This window comes from Myotis daubentonii, chromosome 11, assembly GCF_963259705.1.
Source record: "Myotis daubentonii chromosome 11, mMyoDau2.1, whole genome shotgun sequence".
In the NCBI taxonomy this organism is placed as follows: domain Eukaryota; kingdom Metazoa; phylum Chordata; class Mammalia; order Chiroptera; family Vespertilionidae; genus Myotis; species Myotis daubentonii.
The window spans coordinates 79,719,284-79,741,674 of record NC_081850.1 but is presented as its reverse complement, the minus strand read 5'-3'; the positions used below and the strand labels follow the sequence as shown (position 1 = coordinate 79,741,674).

Below are 22,391 nucleotides of genomic sequence, written 5' to 3'. Positions count from 1 at the left end.
CCAGTCTCGTGCGCCGGGCTGGCTTGGTGCTTCTTCTCTTGGGGAGAAAAGATGGGAGGTGAACTCGGGGTCCAGTGCCAGGTAAAGGGATGCCGCTCTCTATTGCCCTCTGGTGGCACTGCCTGGCCCTCCCCAGGGGGCCTGCTCACTGGGGTGTCTCTGTCTCCCTCCCTCCCCTCAGCGGCAATTTATAAGGAACTTTCTGAGATCACGACGGCCGACACCGAGCCCCTGGTTCCTCGAGGAGGCTTTGACTCTCCCTTCTACCAGGACAGTCTCCTGGGCTGTCCGAGGAAGACCCCGTCAGCCACCACCAGCGCTCAGGGCGCCAGTGTGCACCCCGAGCCTCTCAACGCGTCCCTGGACAAGCTTGGGCCTGACACACCGAAGCAAGCCTTCACCCCCATTGAGCTGCCCGGCGGGGGCCGCGACCAGAGCCCTGCCGGGAGAGGGGAGCACCAGACGCCTCTGGAGACCAGGATCCTCACGCCCAGCCCCTTCAGAGTTCCGTCTCAGCGGGGCGCGGGCTTTGGGAGCGGGCAGCCTCCTCCCTACGATCATCTTTTTGAGGTGGCACTGCCCAAGACTGCCCATCATTTCGTCAGCAAGAAGACCAAGGAGCTCGCGAAGAAAATGCCAGGGAACGCAGAGGAAGCCTGTGCGCCCTCTGCCTCCCCGCTGGAGGTGCTGGACAGGCTGATCCAGCAGGGCGCCGACGCGCATGGCAAGGAGCTGAGCAGGTGAGGCGCTGCGGGCTCCATCCTCCGCAGGGTCTGTCCCGCGTGGCATCAGAGCGTGAGAGGGCGCAGGCTGTGTGCTCCGGCTGCTGCCGCCGCCTTTGCGTGCACAGGGCGGTATGTGTCCTCCAGATGCGCACACTGACCTGGATCATCCCGTTTTAACACGAGTCTTCCTACCTCGACATAGGCCGTCTGTGCCCTGCGCTCTGAGGACGCTCAGCGGCTTCCACAGGGCTCTCAGCAGAGCAGGGGAGGTTCTGGCATTTCAGAAGCAGGAGTGTGTGTCACAGGGCCCTCTGCTGGCCGCAGGTGTTCTGCTTGCTGACAGCTCACTGGGTGGGAGATCGATCAGCAGCCTTTCCATGCAAGTTCAGGGCCCCTCCCCCGGGAAGGCACACAGGATTTCTTAGAGATCTTCTGAGACACTCTTCAACCCTTCTTTTATTTATTATTTTTCTCTTTTTTCTTCAACCTTTCTCTTTATTACCCTTTTCAAAGGATGTTCAAGGACGGCGTGAGGGAAGTTTGAATTCTCGGTCATTTCTCAGCAGGTTCTTGGGGAATGTTATTTTTCCTTTTCCTTCTGTACAGTAACCTAGCGCAGGATTTTCCAGAGATTGTAATATTTAAGATCTCTCTTTCTTCTTTTTTAAGATTGAGTTTGGAGAGGGAGGAAGAGAGAAGCATTGATGTGAGAGAGAGACATCAGTTGCTCCCAGTCTCGCCCTGATCGGGAATTGAACCTGCTGCCTTCTGGTGTACAGGACAACCCACTGAGGTGGTGCTCTAACCAACTGAGCCACACCAGCCAGGGCTAAGATTCCACACCCCCCCCCCTTTTTTTTTTTCTAAAATATATTTTTCTGTTGATTTCAGAGAGGAAGGGAGAGGGAGAGGGAGAGAGAGTTAGAAACATCAGTGATGAGAATCATGGATCAGCTGCCTCCTGCACACCCCACACTGGGGATTGAGCCTATAACCTGGGCATGTGCCCTGACTGGGAATTGAACTGTGACCTCCTGGTTCATAGGTGGACACTCAACCACTGAGCCACGCCGGCCGGGCTAAGATCCATTTTTTAATGACATTCAGTGTAATAGGCCCAGGTAAATTACCTACTTTTTCCTTAAACTTGGGGGACAGGCGTGTCTCAACCCAGAGCTGCTCCCCATGTATTTCAGTAGAGGATTGAAAACAGGCAGCTCGCAGTGTGTTTGGTTACCAGTCACCTTGAAAGCTGAGCAAAACTCCCGGCCACAGAGTGAGCTCGGCGCGGGCGTCTCCCGCAGCCCGGCCCGCGGCCCTCCCTTGACTGGGCTGTGAGGCTCCTGGGCTGCCTCCACGGGGACTGGGAGCTGAAGGCTTTCTTGGGCACAAGGAGGGACCTGGCCTGGCTGCCGGTACGTAAGCTCGCTAACTTTGTGATTCAAAACCTTTCTTCCCAGGTTGTCTTTACCCAGCAAGTCTGTCGACTGGACCCACTTTGGAGGTAAAGTTGTGACTTTAGTCCAGATCCAGCGCACATGGGCCTGCCCGCCCGCCTGTTGCCTTCTCTGTCACGAGGGAGGTGCTTTACAGGAAGCAGAGTCCCCTTCGCTGCTGTTCCAGCCCCTTGACTCTGTGCTTGCTGAAGAGTGTCCCAGGTGTCTAAAGTCAGCGTTTCCTGGTTTTGAAAAGTGGCAAGGACCATGCACTTCGCAGTAAAATTGCAAAAAGAGCAGCCCTCTCGCCCGGCCTCGGCTTCCCTGGGCTAAGCCCCAAGTGCAGGAGGTGGTCCGGGGAGTTTGGGGAAAGGTATCAGGGAAGGAAGAAAAGGAGTCCCAGAGGTGTACACACGCGGCTCCCGTTTGGAGAGAAGGAGAGAACGCTCTCAGCGCCCTTAGCGAGGGACGCGGTGGCAATCCGGCCTCACCTCCTACTGAGTGCCGGCTAGGCGCCAGTGCTCAGCGCCCGTGGGCGGCAGCCTCTTTCTTAAAGAATTGTTTCTTGAGCTAAGAGACCCTGGGTGGGGCTTGATTGAACACCACGTAAAAGGCATCTCTGCCACCCCCTCTGCTTTAAAATCAGGCTCTCCTCCCTCAGATGAGATCCGCACCCTCCGTAACCAGCTGCTTTTACTGCACAACCAGTTGCTCTACGAGCGCTTTAAGAGGCAGCAGCACGCCGTCCGGAACAGGCGGCTCCTCCGCAGGGTGATCAGGGCGGCCGCTCTGGAGGAGCACAACGCGGCCATGGTGAGCGCGGAGGGGTGGGCGCGGAGGGGTGGGCGGCCATGGTGAGCGCAGAGGGGTGGGCAGCGGCGCAGAGGGGTGGGCGGCGGCGGTGAGCGCGGAGGGGTGGGCGCGGAGGGGTGGGCGGCGGGCTGGGCCCTTCCTGCCGTAGGAGCAGCCCCTGAGCCACGTCAGTTCCCGCCCTTGCTCTGCTCCCTGGTGTGACTGGGGCGGCCGCCTAGTCTCTGAGGTTCACACAGGAGTGGCTGCGTCTCTGGGCTTCCTTGCAGCTCTTGGAAGCCCTGGGGACACCTGAATTTTTTGTTTATTCGTGATTGGCTCTGATGATAACGGGGTCAGAAGATTGTTTTGTTTCTCCAAATGTGAAAGCAGCGCTCTGGAAGCTCTTTTATGGCCCCAGGCCTGTGCACAGTAGTGCAGCCAGTTAGACCTGGAGACTGGCCGTGGCTCTGCCACTTAGAAAGTAGGTGAGCCTGCGGCAACCGCCGGGTGGCGTGTAACTGAGAGGAGTGCCCGCTTGCTGAGTGCTGGCCAGGGCGAGCGTCCGTGATGTGCATCCCTTCGGTGACCTGATGGGAAATGTGGGAGCCCTTGAGCTAGAGCCCAGCCAGACAGAGCGAGCTGTCAGGGTCTGGACCTGTAGTATGGTTAAAGGGCAGCTAAGACTTTAGATGAAATGTTTGCATTTGAACTTGAGCATCACCGCCCATGTTGGAAGGCAGCTAAAATGATGGCATCTTTGGTCTCTGCTAGAAAGACCAGCTGAAGTTACAAGAGAAAGACATCCAGATATGGAAGGTCAGTCTGCAGAAGGAGCAGGCCAGGTACAGCCAGCTCCAGGAGCAGCGGGACACGGTGGTCGCCCAGCTGCACAGCCAGATCAGGCAGCTGCAGCACGACCGGGAGGAGTTCTACAACCAGAGCCAGGAGCTGCAGGTGCGCCGCCGCGCAGGCGTCCCCGAGAGGCACACACACCCACACCGTGTGCTGCTCAGCACAGGCGAGCCCTTCCCCGACACGGTGGCTGGTGCAGGTCCATTTGACTTAGGGAGAGGCCCAGCGCCCTCAGTGTGTCAGTCATTTGTCCTGGCTCCGCAGCCAGCTGGAGAAGTTCTGCTTCTCAGGTAGATCTAAAGAACTGAGTGCAACTTGTCCTGACAACTTAGGAGCTGTTTAAAATAATATACATAAATCTAAGGAAGTTTAAGTTCCTTTTTCAATATCACAGCCACTGGCCAATGCTGTGTGCGCGCCCTTGGGCACCGCACAGAGGTGCAGGCCTGGGTCACCGCAGGTCCCGTTTCTTACTGGGTTTTGCCTGGTGATCTGATCACATTGACCACCTGACACGCAGCTTTGCAAAGAGAGGTCCTCATCCCCGGCAGGGACACCTCTTACTGACACTGAAGGCCCTCCAGCCGGTAGTGCGCGTGATGGCCAGCAGGTGTCACTGTGTTTCCCTCCCGCCCCATCAGGGGCAGTTTGGGGCCTCGGGGTCTGAGGCCTTTGTTACACAAATCAGGAACTCGCCATAGCTTACTTTTTAAAACAAAGACATTCCCTGATGCGCCACCGAGGGAGGGGGCCTGGCTCTCGGGCAGGCCCGCGGCGCGCTGAGCCGGCATCTCCCGTACAGACGAAGCTGGAGGACTGCAGGAACATGGTGGCAGAGCTGCGCCTGGAGCTGAAGAAGGCCAACAGCAAGGTGTGCCACACGGAGCTGCTGCTCAGCCAGGTGTCTCAGAAGGTGAGGGCGAGTGGGCCGGCCCGCAGGGAGCGCGCCTATCCCTTCCGCTCGGGACGGTGGGTCGTGGGTCGGGGGCTGGGTGCTGTTGAACACCCTGTGAGTGTCCCGGGAAGTCTCTCCACACCCTGTTCGCATAAATGGGCCATGTTTGTTCAGAGTTGTGAGCTGTGACTCTGAGGTTCACGGCGCTGCTAGAAATCACTTAGTCAGGAACGGCGAGTCTTCCCGGGACCGAATGCCCTGCTGCGGTCCTGCACACCCCTCCCCGCGTCCTCTGGTGGCCACCTCGGTGTGGACGTTGGCACTTCTTCCTTTTTGCCGGCTCCATTTAAAGTGCATTTTTGTCCATTTCATCGCCTGGGTGCCCCCTCCACACCAGCGGAGGGTTAGGGCATTGAAACCACGGAGCTGTGGATTCCGCCGTGGCACTGCAGTGGTGAGCTGCCGCTCCCCCAGTGCCGCTGCCAGCTGTGCGCTGCGGGTCTCACCGCCTGTTCTGCTTGGTCAGCTCTCCAACAGCGAGTCGGTCCAGCAGCAGATGGAGTTCCTCAACAGGCAGCTGCTGGTGCTCGGGGAGGTCAACGAGCTGTACTTGGAGCAGCTACAGAACAAGCACTCGGACACCACCAAGGTGGGCCCTCACTGGTCACAGAGTGGCTTTGTGAATCGTTTCCCCAAATGGCGCTGCGGTCCTGGTGTCCGTCCCCACCCCTCCCTGGCCTGGCCACACAAGCACTTCCCCGTTGGGTTCCTTTGAAATTAAGTCAGGTGTCCGTGCAAGCTCCTGATGGTAGTGGGCACCGAGCAGGTGATCGATGTTTCCCTTCTCTCACCCAGGCCCCTGTCCTGGAGCGAGGGGCGGGCGGGCGGGGGAAGCCGGGTCTGTGTAACGGAGCACTCAGGACCGAGAGTGCGGACTGCTGTGCGTGTTCTCCTTCCTCTTATTGTTGAGTTTAGTTTCAGCAGGTGGTGGCTCAGTCCTGGGGGCGAGGCCAGCGGCAGGCTGGTCTTACTAATTAGTGCCTCGCCAGTGGTGTTGGGACAGTTTCGCGCCTGTGTAAACAGGCCGGGGTAATGTTAGTGAGCGAGCTGGGAGTGGGGCGTGATAGTACACGCTCAGGTGTTTCCTGTCACCGCGTCTCCATCACACACGTTCCCACCACTGCGCTCTGAGCGGCTCAGACTCAGAGGCATGGGCTTTAGCCTGGGGCTGCTCCTGAGCCCGCGGCCCGCAGCCCGCAGCCCGCAGCCCTCAGGTACCAGGCTCCTTCAGAGGGAAGGTCATGCGGGAGTTCATCTAGAAACTGGCTCCCGCTTACTGGGAAGTATCATGGCTTTGGGAAAAGAAAGGGAACCTGCAGGATAAGAAAAGGTCTAAAGAGTTTACTCAGAGGCCCCCTGCCAGGTCCTGGGGGAAGGGCAGAGGGAGCGGCCCCTGAGGCGCTGCCTGCGGTGCGAGCATTGTGCGCCCTCAGTGCTCCTGCTGTGGCTGTGCCAGGCGGCCGCGTGGTGACTCGGCCCCTCTCCCAGGAAGTGGAGGTGATGAAGGCTGCGTATCGGAAGGAGCTGGAGAAGCACAGGAACCACGCGCTCCAGCAGAGCCAGCGGCTCGACACCTCCCAGAGGCGGGTTTTGGATCTGGAAGCTCAGTTGGCCAAGAAAGACCACCTTCTCGTGGAGCAGAAGAAGTACTTGGAGGACGTCAAGCTCCAGGCCAGGTAGCTCCGCGGGGATGGGGGGGGGTCGCGGGCGCGCGAGTGGCTGGGTTCCCACGTGGCCGCTTTGTCTTTCAGAGGCCAGCTGCAGGCGGCGGAGAGCAGGTATGAGGCTCAGAAACGGATCACCCAGGTGTTTGAGCTGGAGGTCTTAGACTTGTACGGCAGGCTGGGGAAAGATGGCCTCCTGAAAAAACTTGAAGTTGAAAAAACAGAAGCAGCGGAAGCAGCAGAAGAAAGGTAGGTGCAGGGGCTGCGCGGCGAGCGTTGGCAGGATTCCCGCACGTGGCACGTGTGTTCCAGAGCCCCCCGCGCCCCGTCCTCAGGACACCCTGCGGCCTCTCCCTGTCCCTTTCCTGGGCCCGCGTCGCTGATGCGCACAGGAAGCACCCATGCTTGAGGCTGCATCTAATGTGCCTGCTGTGGCTTGGGTGTCCCCAGTGAGAGCCGCGCTTGAGCCCGTTATAAACGCCGAGTGATTGGCAGAGTTTGATGTCAGTGGGAACCCCCACCTCCCAGACCCGGACCCACAGTCACCAATGCTGTTCTCTCCCCGCTCCATTGCAGGCTGGACTGCTGCAACGACAGCTGCTCGGATCCTGTGAGAGGGCACAGCGACACGGTGTCTGGCCACAACGGGGAGACCAGGCCCCCCCGACCTGGCAGCACCCGGGGCGGCGGAGGCAGAGGCGGCGGGGGCAGCAGCAGCAGCAGCAGCAGCAGCCAGCTCTCCACACCCGAGAAGCCCCCGACCCAGAGGGCAGGCCCATTCAGCAGCCGCTGGGAAACCGCCACGGGCGAGCCCTCCACCAGCATCCCCACGACGGTGGGCTCCCTTCCGAGTTCCAAAAGCTTCCTGGGCATGAAGGCACGAGAGCTATTTCGGAACAAGAGCGAGAGCCAGTGCGACGAGGACGGGGTGACCATCAGCAGCCTTTCTGAGACGCTCAAGACGGGCGTGGACGTGGGCATGGAGGCCAAGACCCCCCTGAGCCCCGATGGCCCACGCCCAGCGCCTCCCAGCCCGGACAGCGTCGGACAGCTCCGCATCATGGACTACAACGAGGCTCACCAGGAGCACAGCTAAGCTGGCGGCCAATCAGTGTTAACTCCTTAGACGTAGACAGAGGGCGGGTGTGTCCGAGGTTGCTGCTCCCGGGGCGTGAGAGGCCGGCTCAGGGCGGAAGTGGGATGGAGGCCTTTTGACAGCTGCCTGAATGCGGAACGGTTTTTGGATCTGGCGTTGAAATGACCTTCCCTCCCGCCTCCCCCGTTGACCTCGCAGCGTGTACTAACCGAGGGCGTTTGCATTCCTCACCGCTTGGTTTTCTTCCTCCCCACAAGGCTGTGTCCTTTGAACCAGTGCAATATGAGGCCAAATCTCTAACACCACTCCTCCCTGAAGCCCGGAGAGCTGGGCCGCGCCGTTAGCCAGGGGGCAGGTGGCACCAGGGAACCTGCTGCTCGCCCTCGCCAGGTGGCAGGCAGTGTGTAAGCTGACGTCTTTTTTGCTGGTTTTGGTTCTGAAGTTCAGCATCTAAATCAGTGGGTTAAGAACAACGGTTTGGTCCCTTTCCGTCCTGGCGGTTCCGATAAGCTTCCTAGAAGGTTCTGTGTGAACAAAGGTTGGTTGGAAAGTCGGAGCTGGCGCTATGGGGACCGGGTGCCCTTTGGGACGCTCTGTCCCCTTCCCCACTACCTCTTATTTATTTGGTGTTTGCTTGAAAGCTGGTACTGGTCTGACCACGGCTGGTGTGGGCACGCCTGCTGTCTGCAGGCGGAAGGGTGGTGGGGAGGAGCCGCCCTCCAGACAGGGCTGTGCTGGCGGAGCCTGGGTGGCAGTCCGTCCGTGTGTCCTGGGCACCTCTGTGTCAGCTGCCCTGTGGCGCTGCAGCAGGACGGCTCTGATGGGCCCAGAGCTGCCCCTCAGCCCACGTGACCTTGTTTCTCAGGCTTCAGAGCTCCTCACTAAGTAGGTTCTAGGCCACCAAAAAGGTGACAGCTTTTACACCGGTTCGGGGACCCCGGCCGCCGTGTGCTCAGGGCAGGGGCACGCCCCGGCCAGAGCGCTGGGTAGCAGAGCAGAACTGGGCAGATGTGCCTGAAATAAACTCCGGAAGCCTGAGAATTCTTGCCTGGTGTTCAGTGGTGGGGGGTGGGGCTGGGAGGGGGGAGGCACTGCTGCTTTCTGTGCCGGAGTCGCAGTCGGCCACAGATGGGAAAGGCACCCCCGCATGGGATGGGGAGTTCTGTCAGAGGGCAGTGGACGCCCTGGCTCCCTCCGCAAGGGGCTGGGCGGTGAGGCCCACGTCCTGTGCTGTCAGGACAGGACAGGGTCTGTGGGCGTGACTGACTGGCCTCGGCCTGGCAGAGGCTGTCGGGCCCCGCACCACCTGTTTATCTGGTGCCCCGAGGAAGCTGGACATCCAGGACATGCCAGTGCCTGGCTCAGCCTCCGAGGAGAGCCGAGCTGCAGGGTAGCTGGCCAATCCCAAGGCCCGTCCTGAATGCTTGTCCCGCCCACGCTCAGGAGATGGGGACACCAGTCGCCTGTCACTGCATTTCTCCCACTGGCTGGCAGGGGCGAGGAGGCGCAGGGGAAGGAAGGAGAACAGTTCTAAAAGTGGCAGATTGCGAAGGGCAGGGAGGCGGGGGCAGCGTGATGAAGGGGCTGAGGCTCCACGGAGGTCTCTGTGCCACCCCTGGCATGACCCTCCCGCCCGGTGCCTGCCCAGGTTTACAGCCGCCCTGAGCCTGAGGAGCTGCGCTCCGACCCCTCGGTTGTGGGGGCCGTGGGTTTCATGCTTCCGAGGCTCCGGGTTGGGGCCTGGAGTCACGTGGCAGTGACCCAGCCACAGAGCATGGGCGTTGGTGTTGCAGAGGCCTCCGCCGCCAGCTTTGTGGGGTTTGGAACGGATAAACCTGCAAGAGGCAGCAGGCGGCCCGACGCCGAGCATCCTCCGGGGCAGGAGGCCAGCCTCAGTCAGCCCTGGGGGTGGGTGCTGGCCGGAGCCTGGGCCGACGGTGCTGGGGCGTCCCGGGCCGGCTGGGCGGCCCCCGGCCCGTCACCGGGCACGCTGCCTGAGCTCTGTCATGTCCTGGTCCCCCCGACACTGACCCGGCGGCACAGGCCTGAGGGGACCGCACTACAGGACCCCTGGGGAGTCGGGGAGACAGCAGCATGGTCTCCACGGGCAGTCGCCCCTGAATCCGCGGCAGGTCACTTAGCACAGGTTCTGTGACAGACGCGAAGCCATGGGCTTAAAAGGCTTTGACCAGGTCCTGCCGACACGTAGGAACACTTACTGAGGGGTGGGAAGCAGCGCTGGCGTGAGGGGAAGCTGCCCGAGTGCACAGGCGGGGGGCCGTGCCTGGCATAGAGGGCTTAGGCTCCTATGAGAGGCGGTGGGTGGACGTGACCTCCCTGGGCCTGTCGGCATTTTTCAGGAGAGAAACTGCCAGGCCTTTGGGAATACGCTGCTGGCGGTCCTTGCTAGGCTGTGAGTGGACAGAAGCGGTAGGTGAGCCGCTCTGGGAGCCGGAATGTGTGTAGGCCTTCGGGGAAATGGTCGTCGGAAGGTGGGCTGTTACGGTCCAGGACCAGGTCCCAGGAGCCACTGACAGCGGGGCAGCAGCCACAGCTCCACGCCCAGCCGGCCCGTTGGCAGCAGCACCGGTTCCTGGTGTTGCTGTCGAGAAAGACGGAGCCGCTGCGTAGGCCAGGGGTGGCGTGCTGGTGGCCAGGAGAGGGTGTGAGCGGGGCGGAGACTGACAGACGCGCTCTGACTGCCCAGGGCAAGTGCACCAAACACCGGAGCAGGCCGCTGGCAGGAAATACCGTAGACCCAACGAAAGAAGGTGCTGCCCCGTTTTCCGAATTCGAGCGCTTGGGGGGGGGGGGGGGGAGTGTGGCCGGTTTAAGGAGGGTTGGAGGCCGTGCAGGTGGCGGGCCGCCCCTTGTGTACAGACGGGGTCCCTGGAGCAGCTCGGCCCCACCCAGGAGTGTGTGACCCAGATCACGTCTCTGCTGCAGTTCCACTCCTTGCGGCACGTGCTTGAAAACCGACCGCAGTGAGCAGTGAGCAGTGAGCGTTGGTCGGTGAATCCGGCCTGAGGAGGTGTGTGCGTCTGTTTACATTCAGAGTTAGAGACCCCGTTCCTCCCCCCTCTCCCCCTCTCCCCCACCCCCCACCCCGGAACTGACTGCCCTCCATTAAGCCTTTCTCCAGCGTGAAGGAACCTGAGGTCCCGGCCTGGCCCCAGCTGCTGCTGTGACCCTTGTCCCCAGGTGGTTCCTGTCTCCTCCATGACTCGGATGTGCCCGGGAGAGCGTGTTTCCGCCCTTTCCGTGCCATCTGCAGTCCTTACCACTTGCCCGAGAGAGAGTGGCTGGAGGGACACGGGACACCTGCCTGGGACAGTCAAGCACCTGCGCCCACAACTGCTTTGGCCTTGAGTTGATGAAGGCAGAGGCACGTTCTCCCCTTCCCCTCCTCTCCCTCCCCTTGCTCCCCTCTGCTCCCCTCTCCCAGGGCCACAAAAATGTCCCTGCTCTGGCCCAGGGGCAGCTGGCCCGTTGGGAGGGTCTCCCAGGGATGCCCTGAGAGTCTGCAGCGGGCGCTCTGGCTCAGGAGGCAGCCGGGCACGTGGCTCTAGGAAGGCCCAGGGATCACTTCTGAGACGCCGTGGACCGCAGACACCTACGGAGGAGCGGACCGGCCGACCAGACCTCATTCTGTAGCTCAGGCCTGATCCAGCGCGTGCGGCTGGCCTCCAGGGAGGAAGAAGGGTCTCGTCACTGCAAGTGGGTTTTAAACGGACTGCTTTTAGTTACATTTTAAAAGTCATCTCTTGTCAAAGGGGTTAAACCTTCCCGCCTCGAGTGAAAGCATGTCACACAATCCGCATCTGACGCCGTCCACGTCCACGTGAACTGCAGGAGCTGGAACAGGCAGCCAGTGGGACTGGAATCCAAAGGGTTTGCTGTCCTTAGGGTGTTCTCAGACGTCAAGGCAGTTGCTTGTGTTTAACTGTGAACAAATAAAACTTTATCGTTTTGCACTACGCTGTGCTGCTGTGGCGTGACGCGGCCTCGGGGACTTGTCCAGACGTGAACCTCGGGGTCCGGGTGGCGGTTACCCCGCGGCGGGGAGGAGGGTGCTGACAAGGTCCAGAGCTGACTTCAGTCTCTGTAAGATCCTTTTGTTCTGGCAAAAACAGCCACAAATCTTCAAAACCATCTGCCTCCAATTCAGGCCCTTTCCCCAGAGTGGCCTGCGGGTGTGTGTGGGGGTGTGACCTGAGCCATGGCTACCAGGAAACTCACCAGCAGGCGGCCTGCTGAGCAGCACTGGGTGCAGCGTGGAGTGTCCAGGTGGGGCACACTGGCATCCCTACCGGTTGGCTGGCACAGTGGGCTTAACGCAGCCCTTCGTGGAGTCCAGTGACACTGAACCTATCCAGCTGGCCTGCCACACCCACCCTGTACTGAGGGTGTGGGGGGGGAGGCGGACCCCGTCCTGGGGGTGTGGGGGGAAGCGGACCCCGTACTGGGGGTGTGGGGGGAGGCGGGCCCCGTACTGGGGGTGTGGGGGGAGGCGGGCCCCGTACTGGGGGTGTGGGGGGAGGTGGGTCCTGTGCCTGGGGGTGTGGGGGGAGGCGGACCCCGTACTGGGGGTGTGGGGGGAGGCGGACCCCGTACTGGGGGTGTGGGGGGAGGCGGACCCCGTACTGGGGGTGTGGGGGGAGGCGGAAACTGCCTGTAAACCTGGTTAGATTGGCCCTGGCCTTAGCATCTCTCACTGGGATGAGCTGGGACAGGACCAGGGAAGCCCGTCGGAGGTGCGTGCCTCCACCTGCTGCCCCTGGAAAGGGCTGCTCTGAGTTCTAAGGGTGGAAGCAGCGCCCTTGAGACGAGACTTGGGCGGCAGCTTTTCATTTTGTCTGGCGAGCACGGGCGTCCTTGCCGGAGGCCGGTCTCTAACACAGGGCGGCCGCCGGCCCCTGCGTCTCAGGCCGCCTGCTCTGTCCGGTGGCCGCTCTGCGAGCGGTTTCGCTGGTGAGGCCACTGCCCAGAGTGCCTCTCAGGATAAAGGCGGCTTCCTTTAGGGGCAAACCCAGGAGACGAGCCAGGCACACGGAGGGGAGGAGGAACACGTTTATTCTTGCCGGCAGCCCCAGGAAGCAAGAGCACAGAAGCTAAGTGGCCCCCTGCAGAGGAAAGGCCGCGGTCAGGTAGGCCTGTGGCCAGCTCGGCCTCGCTCAGGTGAGGACCAGGCACCGTCCTGCCGCAGCCAGGTCAGGGTCCCCCCGCCCCCGCCCCCGCTCCCAGGGAGTGGGGAAGGCGGGCTCGTTCCCTCTGCGCTGTGGTCCAGAGGCCGGTGGTGCTGCGGACGCTCAGTGTGCCACCCACAGCCGCCTGGGAGGTGGGACAGCCCTGTCTCGCCGGGAGCTGCGCCTGCCTGAGAGCTGGACCTGCAGCCCGGGGACTGGCCGAGGGAGTGTGGGCAGCCAGAGCCCTGGCTGTTCCCTGGCCTCCCCGGGACCCCCCACCCCCACCCACCACTCCAAGTGGGGCTCCTCTTCAGGGCACAGAGCTTGTCGTCCAAGGAGGGAAAGTTAGAAGTGAAGGCAAGGGAGGGGCAAGGGTCTCAATCACCCAGGTGTCCCCCCGAATGTATACACACTGAATAGTTATTCATTCCAGTGGCTTAAATCTGAAAAGAAACCTCCATTGAGCCATCAGCTGGTAAATGTGTATGCAGCCCGTTCAGTGTGGCTCAGTGGTTGAGCGTCGACCTATGAACCAGGAGGTTCAATTCCGGTCAAAGGCACACGCCTGGGTTGCGGGCTCGATCTCCAGCGGGGGGCGTGCAGAAGGAAGTGTGTATACATTTTTGGGGACACCCTCTGTAATGGGCAGCCCCGTGGGGTTAATGAGTGGCAGGGACTGTGAGTTCAGTGACAGCACCCCTCGGCCGGGGCGGGCTGGGGTGGGGCTGGGCGAGGTCATTGGCTCTGGGTTACAGTTTCCCACCAGGGGGTCTCCAGGGGGGTTTTGAACATCCTTGGTCTACCCCCCCGGGTTTGAGGCTGCCTTTTGTAAGTTGCCTACTGGGGTGTTTTGTAGCGCGGGCCCGGGAGCTCGTGGCTTGGGCAGAAGGCACAGGGGCCGCAGGGCGCCCCGGCGTGGGCGTGTCGGGCCCACTCACGTGCTGCAGCGCTTTGCGGGGCAGCTTCTCCGAGTGGGCGATCCATTCTTTCATCAGGTCCAGGATGATGGGGATGAGGCTGACCACGCCCCCGTAGTGGTTCCTGGCCTCGTCGCAGCTCAGGTGGTTCACCACGTCATGGGGGTACCTGCTGGGCCAAGGGGGCCCGTGAGCCCCCGCTGCGGGGACTCCCCGCCCGGTGGCAAGCGCCTGCCTGCCCGCGGGCAGGGTGTTCGAGCCTGACCTCCCTCCACGTCGCCTGGGGAGGTGTTAGTCCTGTGCAGGCTCTGGGTGGGGCTCCCTGTTCCCCAGACGCTGTGGGTCAGCAGGTTTGGGGACCCGGAGCCCCAGGTAGTCCGGATGCGAAGGAGTTACTAGGACCTGGACGAGGGGCTGTGGAACCTGCTCTGATAGCTGCAAACTACACTGTGTCCCCTGCAGCCTCCTGTCTGCGCCTCTCGGCAGCTCCTTGAGGATTCGGGGCTCTGGGCCGTGGTTCCGGGGCTCAGAATGAGGGCCTTGAATTTCCCACCGGCTTCACCCATTCAGACTCAGCTCCCTCTCTACAGAGGATCCCCTCCCCCCGTCCCTGCCTGCCCTCTGCCCACAGGAGCACGCCCGGCCTCAGAACCAGGGCCCGAGGGACCTACTTGGCTCTCAGGCTGCTCAGGTCATTGCTTTGGCTCACGAAGGTCTTGCATTTGTCCAGGAAGCTATTGGTGATCGGGGTGCCTGGGTGCAGGGTCTCGAAGTGCTGGCAGAGCTTGCTCAGCTCCGTGCAGATGTCCAGGAACATGAGCAGGATGCGGCGGTCTGTGGAGTTGGTGCAGTAGTGCTCCGTGTAGCTCTGCACCTGCAGGGCAGCGCGTGAGCGAGGGTGGGCAGGAGCCCAGCTGCAGGGGAGTGAGGGCAGGCAGGGGCCTGAGCCCAGCTGCAGGGGAGTGAGGGCGGACAGGAGCCTAGCTGCAGGGCAGTGAGGGCGGGCAGGGGCCTGAGCCCAGCTGCAGGGCAGTGAGGGCGGGCAGGGGCCTGAGCCCGGGCTGCAGGGGAGTGAGGGCGGGCAGGGGCCTGAGCCCAGCTGCAGGGGAGTGAGGGCGGGCAGGGGCCTGAGCCCAGCTGCAGGGGAGTGAGGGCGGGCAGGAGTCTGAGCCCGGGCTGCAGGGGAGTGAGGGCGGGCAGGAGCCTAGCTGCAGGGGAGTGAGGGTGGGCAGGAGCCTGAGCCCGGGCTGCAGGGGAGTGAGGGTGGGCAGGAGCCTGAGCCCGGGCTGCAGGGGAGTGAGGGCGGGCAGGAGTCTGAGCCCGGGCTGCAGGGGGTGAGGGCAGGCAGGAGCCTAGCTGCAGGGCAGTGAGGGTGGGCAGGAGCCTGAGCCCGGGCTGCAGGGGAGTGAGGGCGGGCAGGGGCCTGAGCCCAGCTGCAGGGGGTGAGGGCAGGCAGGGGCCTGAGCCTGGGCTGCAGGGCAGTGAGGGCGGGCAGGAGCCCAGCTGCAGGGGAGTGAGGGCGGGCAGGAGCCTGAGCCCAGCTGCAGGGGAGTGAGGGGGGCAGGAGCCTGAGCCCAGCTGCAGGGGGTGAGGGCGGGCAGGGGCCTGAGCCTGGGCTGCAGGGCAGTGAGGGCGGGCAGGGGGCCTGAGCCCAGCTGCAGGGGGTGAGGGCGGGCAGGGGGCCCGGCTGCTGCTTTTATGGGACAAGCATCCAGCAGCCCCTCGGGCTCTCCCTGCTCCCAGAGCCGCTGGGTCAGGGCCCTGGCACCGGCAGCCTGTGTGCAGCCCCGGTTTCCTCCTCACCTAACCCCGCACCTGGGCAGCTTTTAAATCCTCACTGAACAGCTGAGCGGTGGAGGCTCTGAGAGCGGAGGGAGGTGCCCGCACCAGGGCTCTGAGCCCGGCCTCACCAGCCCTGTGACCTAAGCCGACACCCACAGTCCCACTTACGCCACAGTCCCACTCAGGGCTGCTGGGCGGGCACCCGACTGACACCCTTTGCAGGTCTGCCCTGTGTCCAAGGCAGAGGGAGGAGCCGTCAGTCAGAGGAGCTGGGAGGTGAGCCACCCACGGGAGAAAGCTGGCCACCTCCCCACGGACCGTCCCCGCCAGGGGGCAGCACTTCAACCCCAAGCCCAGATGGACTGCGCAGACCCGGACTAGAGAACCACCCCAACGCTGGAGAGGAGCCGGCTCCATCCAGGTGGGACTCCCCACCCAGTTCTCGTCAAATGGTTCCCCCACTCGCCACGACCCCGGGGAAGGGGCATCCCCACCGCCCAGCACCCACAGTTCTCGGTCTAGACCCGCTTTCCTGTTGTTGCTCAAGGGGGTCTTCCTAAGTGTGGTAGCTTTGCAGGGCGCACAGGCTTTGCCCCCACAGCCCAGGTCCACCCACCTGCCCCGCACCTGCCCCACACCTGCCCCACACCTGCTGCACCTGCCCCACACCTGCCCCACACCTGCCCCACACCTGCCCCGCACCTGCCCCGCACCTGCTGCACCTGCCCCACACCTGCTGCACCTGCTGCACCTGCCCCGCACCTGCTGCAACTGCTGCACCTGCCCCGCACCTGCTGCAACTGCTGCACCTGCCCCGCACCTGCTGCACCTGCCCCACACCTGCTGCACCTGCTGCACCTGCCCCGCACCTGCCCCGCACCTGCCCCACACCTGCCCCGCACCTGCCCCACACCTGCTGCACCTGCTGCACCTGCCCCGCACCTGCCCCGCACCTGCCCCGCACCTGCCCCGCACCTGCTGCAACTGCTGCACCTGCCCCGCACCTGCTGCAACTGCTGCACCTGCCCCGCACCTGCTGCACCTGCCCCGCACCTGCCCCGCACCTGCCCCACACCTGCCCCACACCTGCCCCGCACCTGCCCCACACCTGCCCCACACCTGCCCCGCACCTGCCCCGCACCTGCCCCGCACCTGCTGCACCTGCCCTACATCTGCCCCGCACCTGCCCCGCACCTGCCCCGCACCTGCCCCACACCTGCCCCACACCTGCTGCACCTGCCCCGCACCTGCCCCACACCTGCCCCACACCTGCCCCGCACCTGCTGCACCTGCCCCACACCTGCCCCGCACCTGCTGCACCTGCCCCGCACCTGCTGCACCTGCCCCGCACCTGCCCCACACCTGCCCCGCACCTGCCCCGCACCTGCCCCGCACCTGCTGCACCTGCCCCACACCTGCCCCACACCTGCCCCACACCTGCTGCAACTGCTGCACCTGCCCCGCACCTGCTGCACCTGCCCCACACCTGCCCCACACCTGCTGCACCTGCCCCGCACCTGCCCCACACCTGCCCCACACCTGCCCCGCACCTGCTGCACCTGCCCCACACCTGCCCCGCACCTGCTGCACCTGCCCCGCACCTGCTGCACCTGCCCCGCACCTGCCCCACACCTGCCCCGCACCTGCCCCGCACCTGCCCCGCACCTGCTGCACCTGCCCCACACCTGCCCCACACCTGCCCCACACCTGCTGCAACTGCTGCACCTGCCCCGCACCTGCTGCACCTGCCCCACACCTGCCCCACACCTGCTGCACCTGCCCCGCACCTGCTGCACCTGCCCCACACCTGCCCCACACCTGCCCCACACCTGCTCCGCACCTGCTGCACCTGCCCCACACCTGCCCCACACCTGCTGCACCTGCCCCGCACCTGCTGCACCTGCCCCACACCTGCCCCACACCTGCCCCACACCTGCCCCACACCTGCCCCACACCTGCCCCGCACCTGCTGCACCTGCCCCACACCTGCCCCACACCTGCCCCACACCTGCTCCGCACCTGCTGCACCTGCCCCACACCTGCCCCACACCTGCTCCGCACCTGCCCCACACCTGCCCCACACCTGCCCCGCACCTGCTGCACCTGCCCCACACCTGCCCCGCACCAGCCCCACACCTGCCCCACACCTGCCCCACACCTGCTGCACCTGCTGCACCTGCCCCACACCTGCCCCACACCTGCTCCGCACCTGCCCCGCACCTGCCCCACACCTGCTGCAACTGCTGCACTTGCCCCACACCTGCCCCACACCTGCCCCACACCTGCTCCGCACCTGCTGCACCTGCCCCACACCTGCCCCACACCTGCCCCGCACCTGCTGCACCTGCCCCACACCTGCCCCACACCTGCCCCACACCTGCTCCGCACCTGCCCCGCACCTGCCCCGCACCTGCCCCACACCTGCTGCAACTGCTGCACTTGCCCCACACCTGCCCCACACCTGCCCCGCACCTGCCCCGCACCGGCCCCGCACCTGCTGCACCTGCCCTGCACCTGCCCCGCACCTGCCCAGAGCGGTGGGCGGTGGGCCATGGGAACCTGGGCTGTGCTGTAACCACAGAGCAGTGTCACCGGCCGCCCGCTGTGTGTGTCTACCCTGTGGAGGGCGGGGTGAGGGTGAGGAGCCCACACGTCAGGTGGAGGGTCAGACTGTGGGGCCACTTTTACCAAAAGCCTCCGCTGAGCCCCAGCCCAGGTGGGTCTCAGGTGCTGCTCCGCTGACGGAAGCCCGCCCGGTGCCGGGATGCGGGCCTCTGAGGGATGGGCCGGAAGGACGTGGGGACAGGCGGGGTCTCGGAGGCACCCAGGCCTGGCTCGGTGTTACGGGTGGGTGTGTCTAGGCCAGGGGTGGGGACCTTTGTCCTGCCACATGATCCATGTGAGCTGCTCTATTTGGTCAAACAGTTCATTAACTCACCCTCATGCCTGGGCCGGGCCAGACCAAAGGATGTCTCAGGCCCCTACGGCCAGTCCCCACCCCTGGTCTGGGTCACGTGTGTGTTCATTTTCCGTACGGTTACGTTTTTTCAAGTTAAAGAACCGGGAGAAATATTTACAAAAATTAGGGGGAAAACTGTCTTAAGGGGTGCTGCCAGTAGGGGGTGCTGTTCTCCATGGGGGGAGGGGGAGATGGGATGGAGGGTCTGGGTGTGTTTCTGACACTGAGGCTCAAGCCATAACTTCCCAGCAGCTCACTGGTGCTGAGGCCCCGAGTCCCGCCGGTCCACGCACACAGGGAGACACGGGTTACATGAAAACGCGCTGTGCTCGGACCCCAGTGGAGCCAGCAGCTGGACCCTCCGTGTCTGCCCCTCAGTACATGCCGTCCTCATGACGTCCGCAGAAACGGAGGCACAGAGCGGCCCCTGGCCACAGAGGAGGCCAGGGCAGAGCGGGGACGAAGCCCTGGTTGCTGAGCCTTGAGCCCGCCTTTGTACCCACTTGTTCCAGCCGCCCTACCCCTGAGGCGCGCCCCCCCAGCCAGGATCCCAGGCCTGATGCTGGCATGAGCTTCCCCTCTCTCGGCCTCGGTGCTTCTCATGGTTCCAGCGAGGGCCGGCCCGGTGCTGCCCGGGAATCTCTGGGCCTGCAGGCGCCGGGTCCCAGCCCCCCCCCGCCCCGCCCCGCCCCTGGGGGCCACCTGCTCGATGCTGGCGATGGGCTTGATCTTGTCGTGGGCGTTCTCCCGGCAGTGCTCCAGCGCCGCCACGAAGGTGAACTGCTGCTGCTGGAACAGCTTGTACTTCTGCTCGATGCTCCGCAGCGATTCCTTCGCCTCGTTCATGGTCCCCCGGGGGCTCCCTTCAGCCCGGGAGTCTGGGAGGAAGAGCGAGCGCTGAGGGCCGGGCTGCAGGAGCAGGCCCTCCTGGGGGGCTCCCGCATCCTGGGGGGCAGGGGCTGCTGTCACCCCCGTTTTGCAAGAAGGGAGTGAGCCCCTCCCATCCAGCCCCCCCACCCCCCCACGAGAGAGCTGAGCCCGACCCCCGCCCGTGTATCTCGCAAGGACACATTCTTTGCCATGAAGTGTGACTTTCTTCCCTCCCTGTGGGCGAGAACGTCTCCGGTCCTCAGTCTCTCCAGACTGAGTTTCACACACAGACATACACATGCAGGCACGCACGCACACTCGCGCACGCACACACGCTTAGCCGCCAGTGCCCCCCCGTGGTGTCAGCAAAAGCTGGGACCAGGGCATGTGCCCCAGCGTGAGACATCTGAGCCCATCAGCTTGGACCGGGCTGTTTGCGTTGGGCCAGGCAGGGAGGGGCCAGCCCTGGCTGAGACTCCCCAGCTCTGGGCTTGGGGCAGGGCCCTGCCCTCCCTGCTGACCCCTCCTCCCTGCCTCCCCCCATTGGGAGGGGGATGGGAGGGGAGTGCTCGCTGGGTGCCTAGGTCCCTGGCTCGGGACAGGCGTCTGCAGCTCCCCCACAATCTGCTCTGGGAGCAGAAAGGCTGTGGTGGGCTCTGCCCCCCCCCCCCCCCGTGACATCATCATTTTGCTGAGCACATGCCGCATGCTCCAGCTCACAGACCTGTGGGATGTCAGAGTCGGAAGGGGCCTCAGCAGATCAACTCCCCTTACTTCCGGGGGTGGGGGGATACTGACACCCAGGATGTCACAGCAAACTTGCTCCACAGACCCCCACCCCTCCCCCCTCCCCAGGCTCCAGGCTGCCTGAGGGCTGAGCAGCATCCTCGAAGCTGCCAGGGCATCTGGGGCACCAGCACACCTGGAGCCCAGGCCTGCACGCGCCCCAGGTGAGCAGGGTCAGGAGGCTGGGCCGGAGGGCAGGTCCCAGTGAGAAGTTACAGGGAAGGATGGGACCAGGAGGACCCGTTGCAGGCTTCCTGGCAGGTCCCAGGAGAGGCGTGAGAGCAGGTTGGAGCTGGGGGGGCTGGCATTATTGCTGGGTGTCCCTCAGCACCTGAGCCCAGGGCAGGGCTGGCGCCAGAGAGGGCATCTCTGTGGCAAGAGGAGATGGCATCCTGATGAAAGGAAATGCAAGAACGGACAGAAGATGGCCTCTGTCCAGGACGGTGGGGGCCTCTGTCGGGAGGGTAGGGGCCTTTTCGGGAGGGTGGGGGCAGTGAACCAGAGAACGGGAGGACAGGGAGGCAGCCAAGCCCTGGGCGGGAGCTGGACCGCAGCCAGGCCGCCATCAAGGAGCCGCGCCAGAGGGGACCCTGACAATGGCGCCCGTCAACCCGAGGGCGTCCCTGAAAGTATAACGGGGCGCACTTCAGCGGCAGCGGCTGAGTCTGCCCCGGGAGCCATAGCGCCTGTGTTGGCCAACAGAGCCGCGCAGCTCGCTGGGGACCGGCGGGCCCAGGGCCAGGCCACCTCCTCCCCACCCAGCACTGCCCCATCCGAGCCGGCACAGGTGGGGAGCCGACGGTGGGGGTGCAGCGGGGGCCCCCTGTGTGCTGACCGCCTGCCGCATCCCGCCCAGATACAGCCACCCCACACCTGGAGGCAGACCCGCGGGTCCCCCCCACCCCCGCCTCAGGCTCACCAGGGCCTGGCCTAGCGCGAGGGGTGGGCAGGCGGGATCAGTGAGTGGAGAGTGGCTTAGATCAGGGCGCAGCTAAAGAGAAGGGGAAGCCGGGAGCAGGAGGGGTGGCAGGAACCAGGGGCGTGCGGGAGAGGAGCTGGGGCAGGGCAGGTGCCGGGCCCTTAAGCAGAGCCTGGATGGCTCGCCCCATCCTCCTAGGGCCACAGGCTGCTTGGTGGGGCTCTAGAACCCTGGACGGGCCCGACCTCAAGTCCTCACCACGGCCCTGTGCACAGGGCGCCCAGTTATGAAGCTGAGGTCACGCCAGAACCCCCCACGCCTCTGCCTGACCTTATAAAGTCTGGGCTCTTAACCTGAGTGTCTCCCTCCTTCCCTCCGAGACGGTCCATAGAGACAAACGTGCCCGACATGAGAGTGACTGTGGCAGGGGGTACAGGGGGTGCAACCAAGGGCCTGAAGTGCTGCCTGAGCCCTCCTGGGGGTCCCGCTTCCACTCCCATCGCTGTTCCCTGTTCCTCATTCCATAGCAGTGAGGACGGGCATCGGGGGCCGCCCGGTGCGCCTGGCTCCCTGCCACTTCCCTGGGGCTGCCAAGTCCTCCAGGGATACAGCACTACCTCTGCTGGTGGCCCCCAGAGCCCCCGAGAGCAAAACTGACGGGGTTCTTGATCCTAGTGGCTGGTGACACGCACGCCCGGAATGTCGCGAGAAGAGCTGTAATAAGCTATCCAAAGTGATCGCCCTTGAACGGGAGTCGCTGCCGCCAAATTAGTTGGGATGAAAGGCACGGGGTGCAGACACTTCTCGGTCTGGGGGAGGCGGGAGGGAAAAGTGATTACCCAATAGGTTTCTGGCTTTAATTGATTTGTATTTTCCCAGGCTGCTAAGGAAGATTATATCGTGGTAGGAAAAGCGCCTGGGGCTTAAAATAAATGAGGAGGAAGGCGCGTCATTTCAGAAATGTCCAGGAAGCAAACCCAGTCTCGGGTGCAAATTGCAGGCTTGGTTCTGGCCCCTTTGTTCGGGGGCTGTCTTTGCCGTTGGGTTTGACAAGCCCCCGAGGTTTGCACACTTTGAGGAAGCCGTTCTGAGGGGGAGGGAGGAGGCGGGACTCGGCCCCGCACGGTTCTCTGGGCCGGTGACTGGTGGCAAGGGCTTCGGCTAGGAGGCAGGACACCTAGTTCCAGCCCTGGCTCTGCCCTTGATGAACAAGTGACCCTGGCCGACAATGGCCCCCTTCCTGGGCCCCAGTTTACCCAGCTATAAAGCGAGGGGATTCGGGCGGCGGCTCGGCAAGGAGCTTTTGGAGCCTAGTGCTCAGTGGAAGGGGAGATGACTTGCCCCAAATCACACAGCCAGCGACTGCTCGCCATTCTCATCCTCCAAAGTCTCGTGTGCAAAATGGGAATGAAAGTCCCCATTCCTCAGGGTTGTGCAAAGATGAGATGAGAT

At 63.7% G+C, this 22,391-nt stretch overlaps 2 protein-coding genes across 9 annotated transcripts in view; one reads left to right on the top strand and one right to left on the bottom strand.

The window, feature by feature from the left end:
• The window catches only part of TSC1 (TSC complex subunit 1), a 38,542-nt gene extending 27,045 nt beyond the window's left edge, over positions 1-11,497 (top strand). For 6 of the 8 annotated variants that reach the window (XM_059658392.1, XM_059658389.1, XM_059658390.1 and 3 more), the window contains exons 15-23: positions 182-740; positions 2,186-2,229; positions 2,808-2,974; positions 3,725-3,907; positions 4,608-4,718; positions 5,227-5,349; positions 6,249-6,436; positions 6,512-6,673; positions 7,001-11,497. In XM_059658392.1, the coding sequence (XP_059514375.1) occupies positions 182-740; positions 2,186-2,229; positions 2,808-2,974; positions 3,725-3,907; positions 4,608-4,718; positions 5,227-5,349; positions 6,249-6,436; positions 6,512-6,673; positions 7,001-7,520 (2,057 nt within the window). In that variant the 3' untranslated portion in view covers positions 7,521-11,497. The remainder of the gene's footprint in view (positions 1-181; positions 741-2,185; positions 2,230-2,807; positions 2,975-3,724; positions 3,908-4,607; positions 4,719-5,226; positions 5,350-6,248; positions 6,437-6,511; positions 6,674-7,000) is intronic. The other 2 variants (XR_009447756.1, XM_059658394.1) reach the window with 2 other exon arrangements.
• Positions 11,498-13,424: 1,927 nt separating this feature from the next.
• On the bottom strand, positions 13,425-19,216 carry SPACA9 (sperm acrosome associated 9). The gene is made up of 3 exons (XM_059658820.1): positions 19,067-19,216; positions 14,295-14,497; positions 13,425-13,792 (listed from the first exon to the last, which is right to left on the bottom strand). The coding sequence occupies exons 1-3, from the start codon at positions 19,208-19,210 to the stop codon at positions 13,456-13,458; spliced, it is 684 nt and encodes a 227-aa protein (XP_059514803.1). The 5' UTR covers positions 19,211-19,216; the 3' UTR covers positions 13,425-13,455.
• Positions 19,217-22,391: the final 3,175 nt, after the last annotated feature.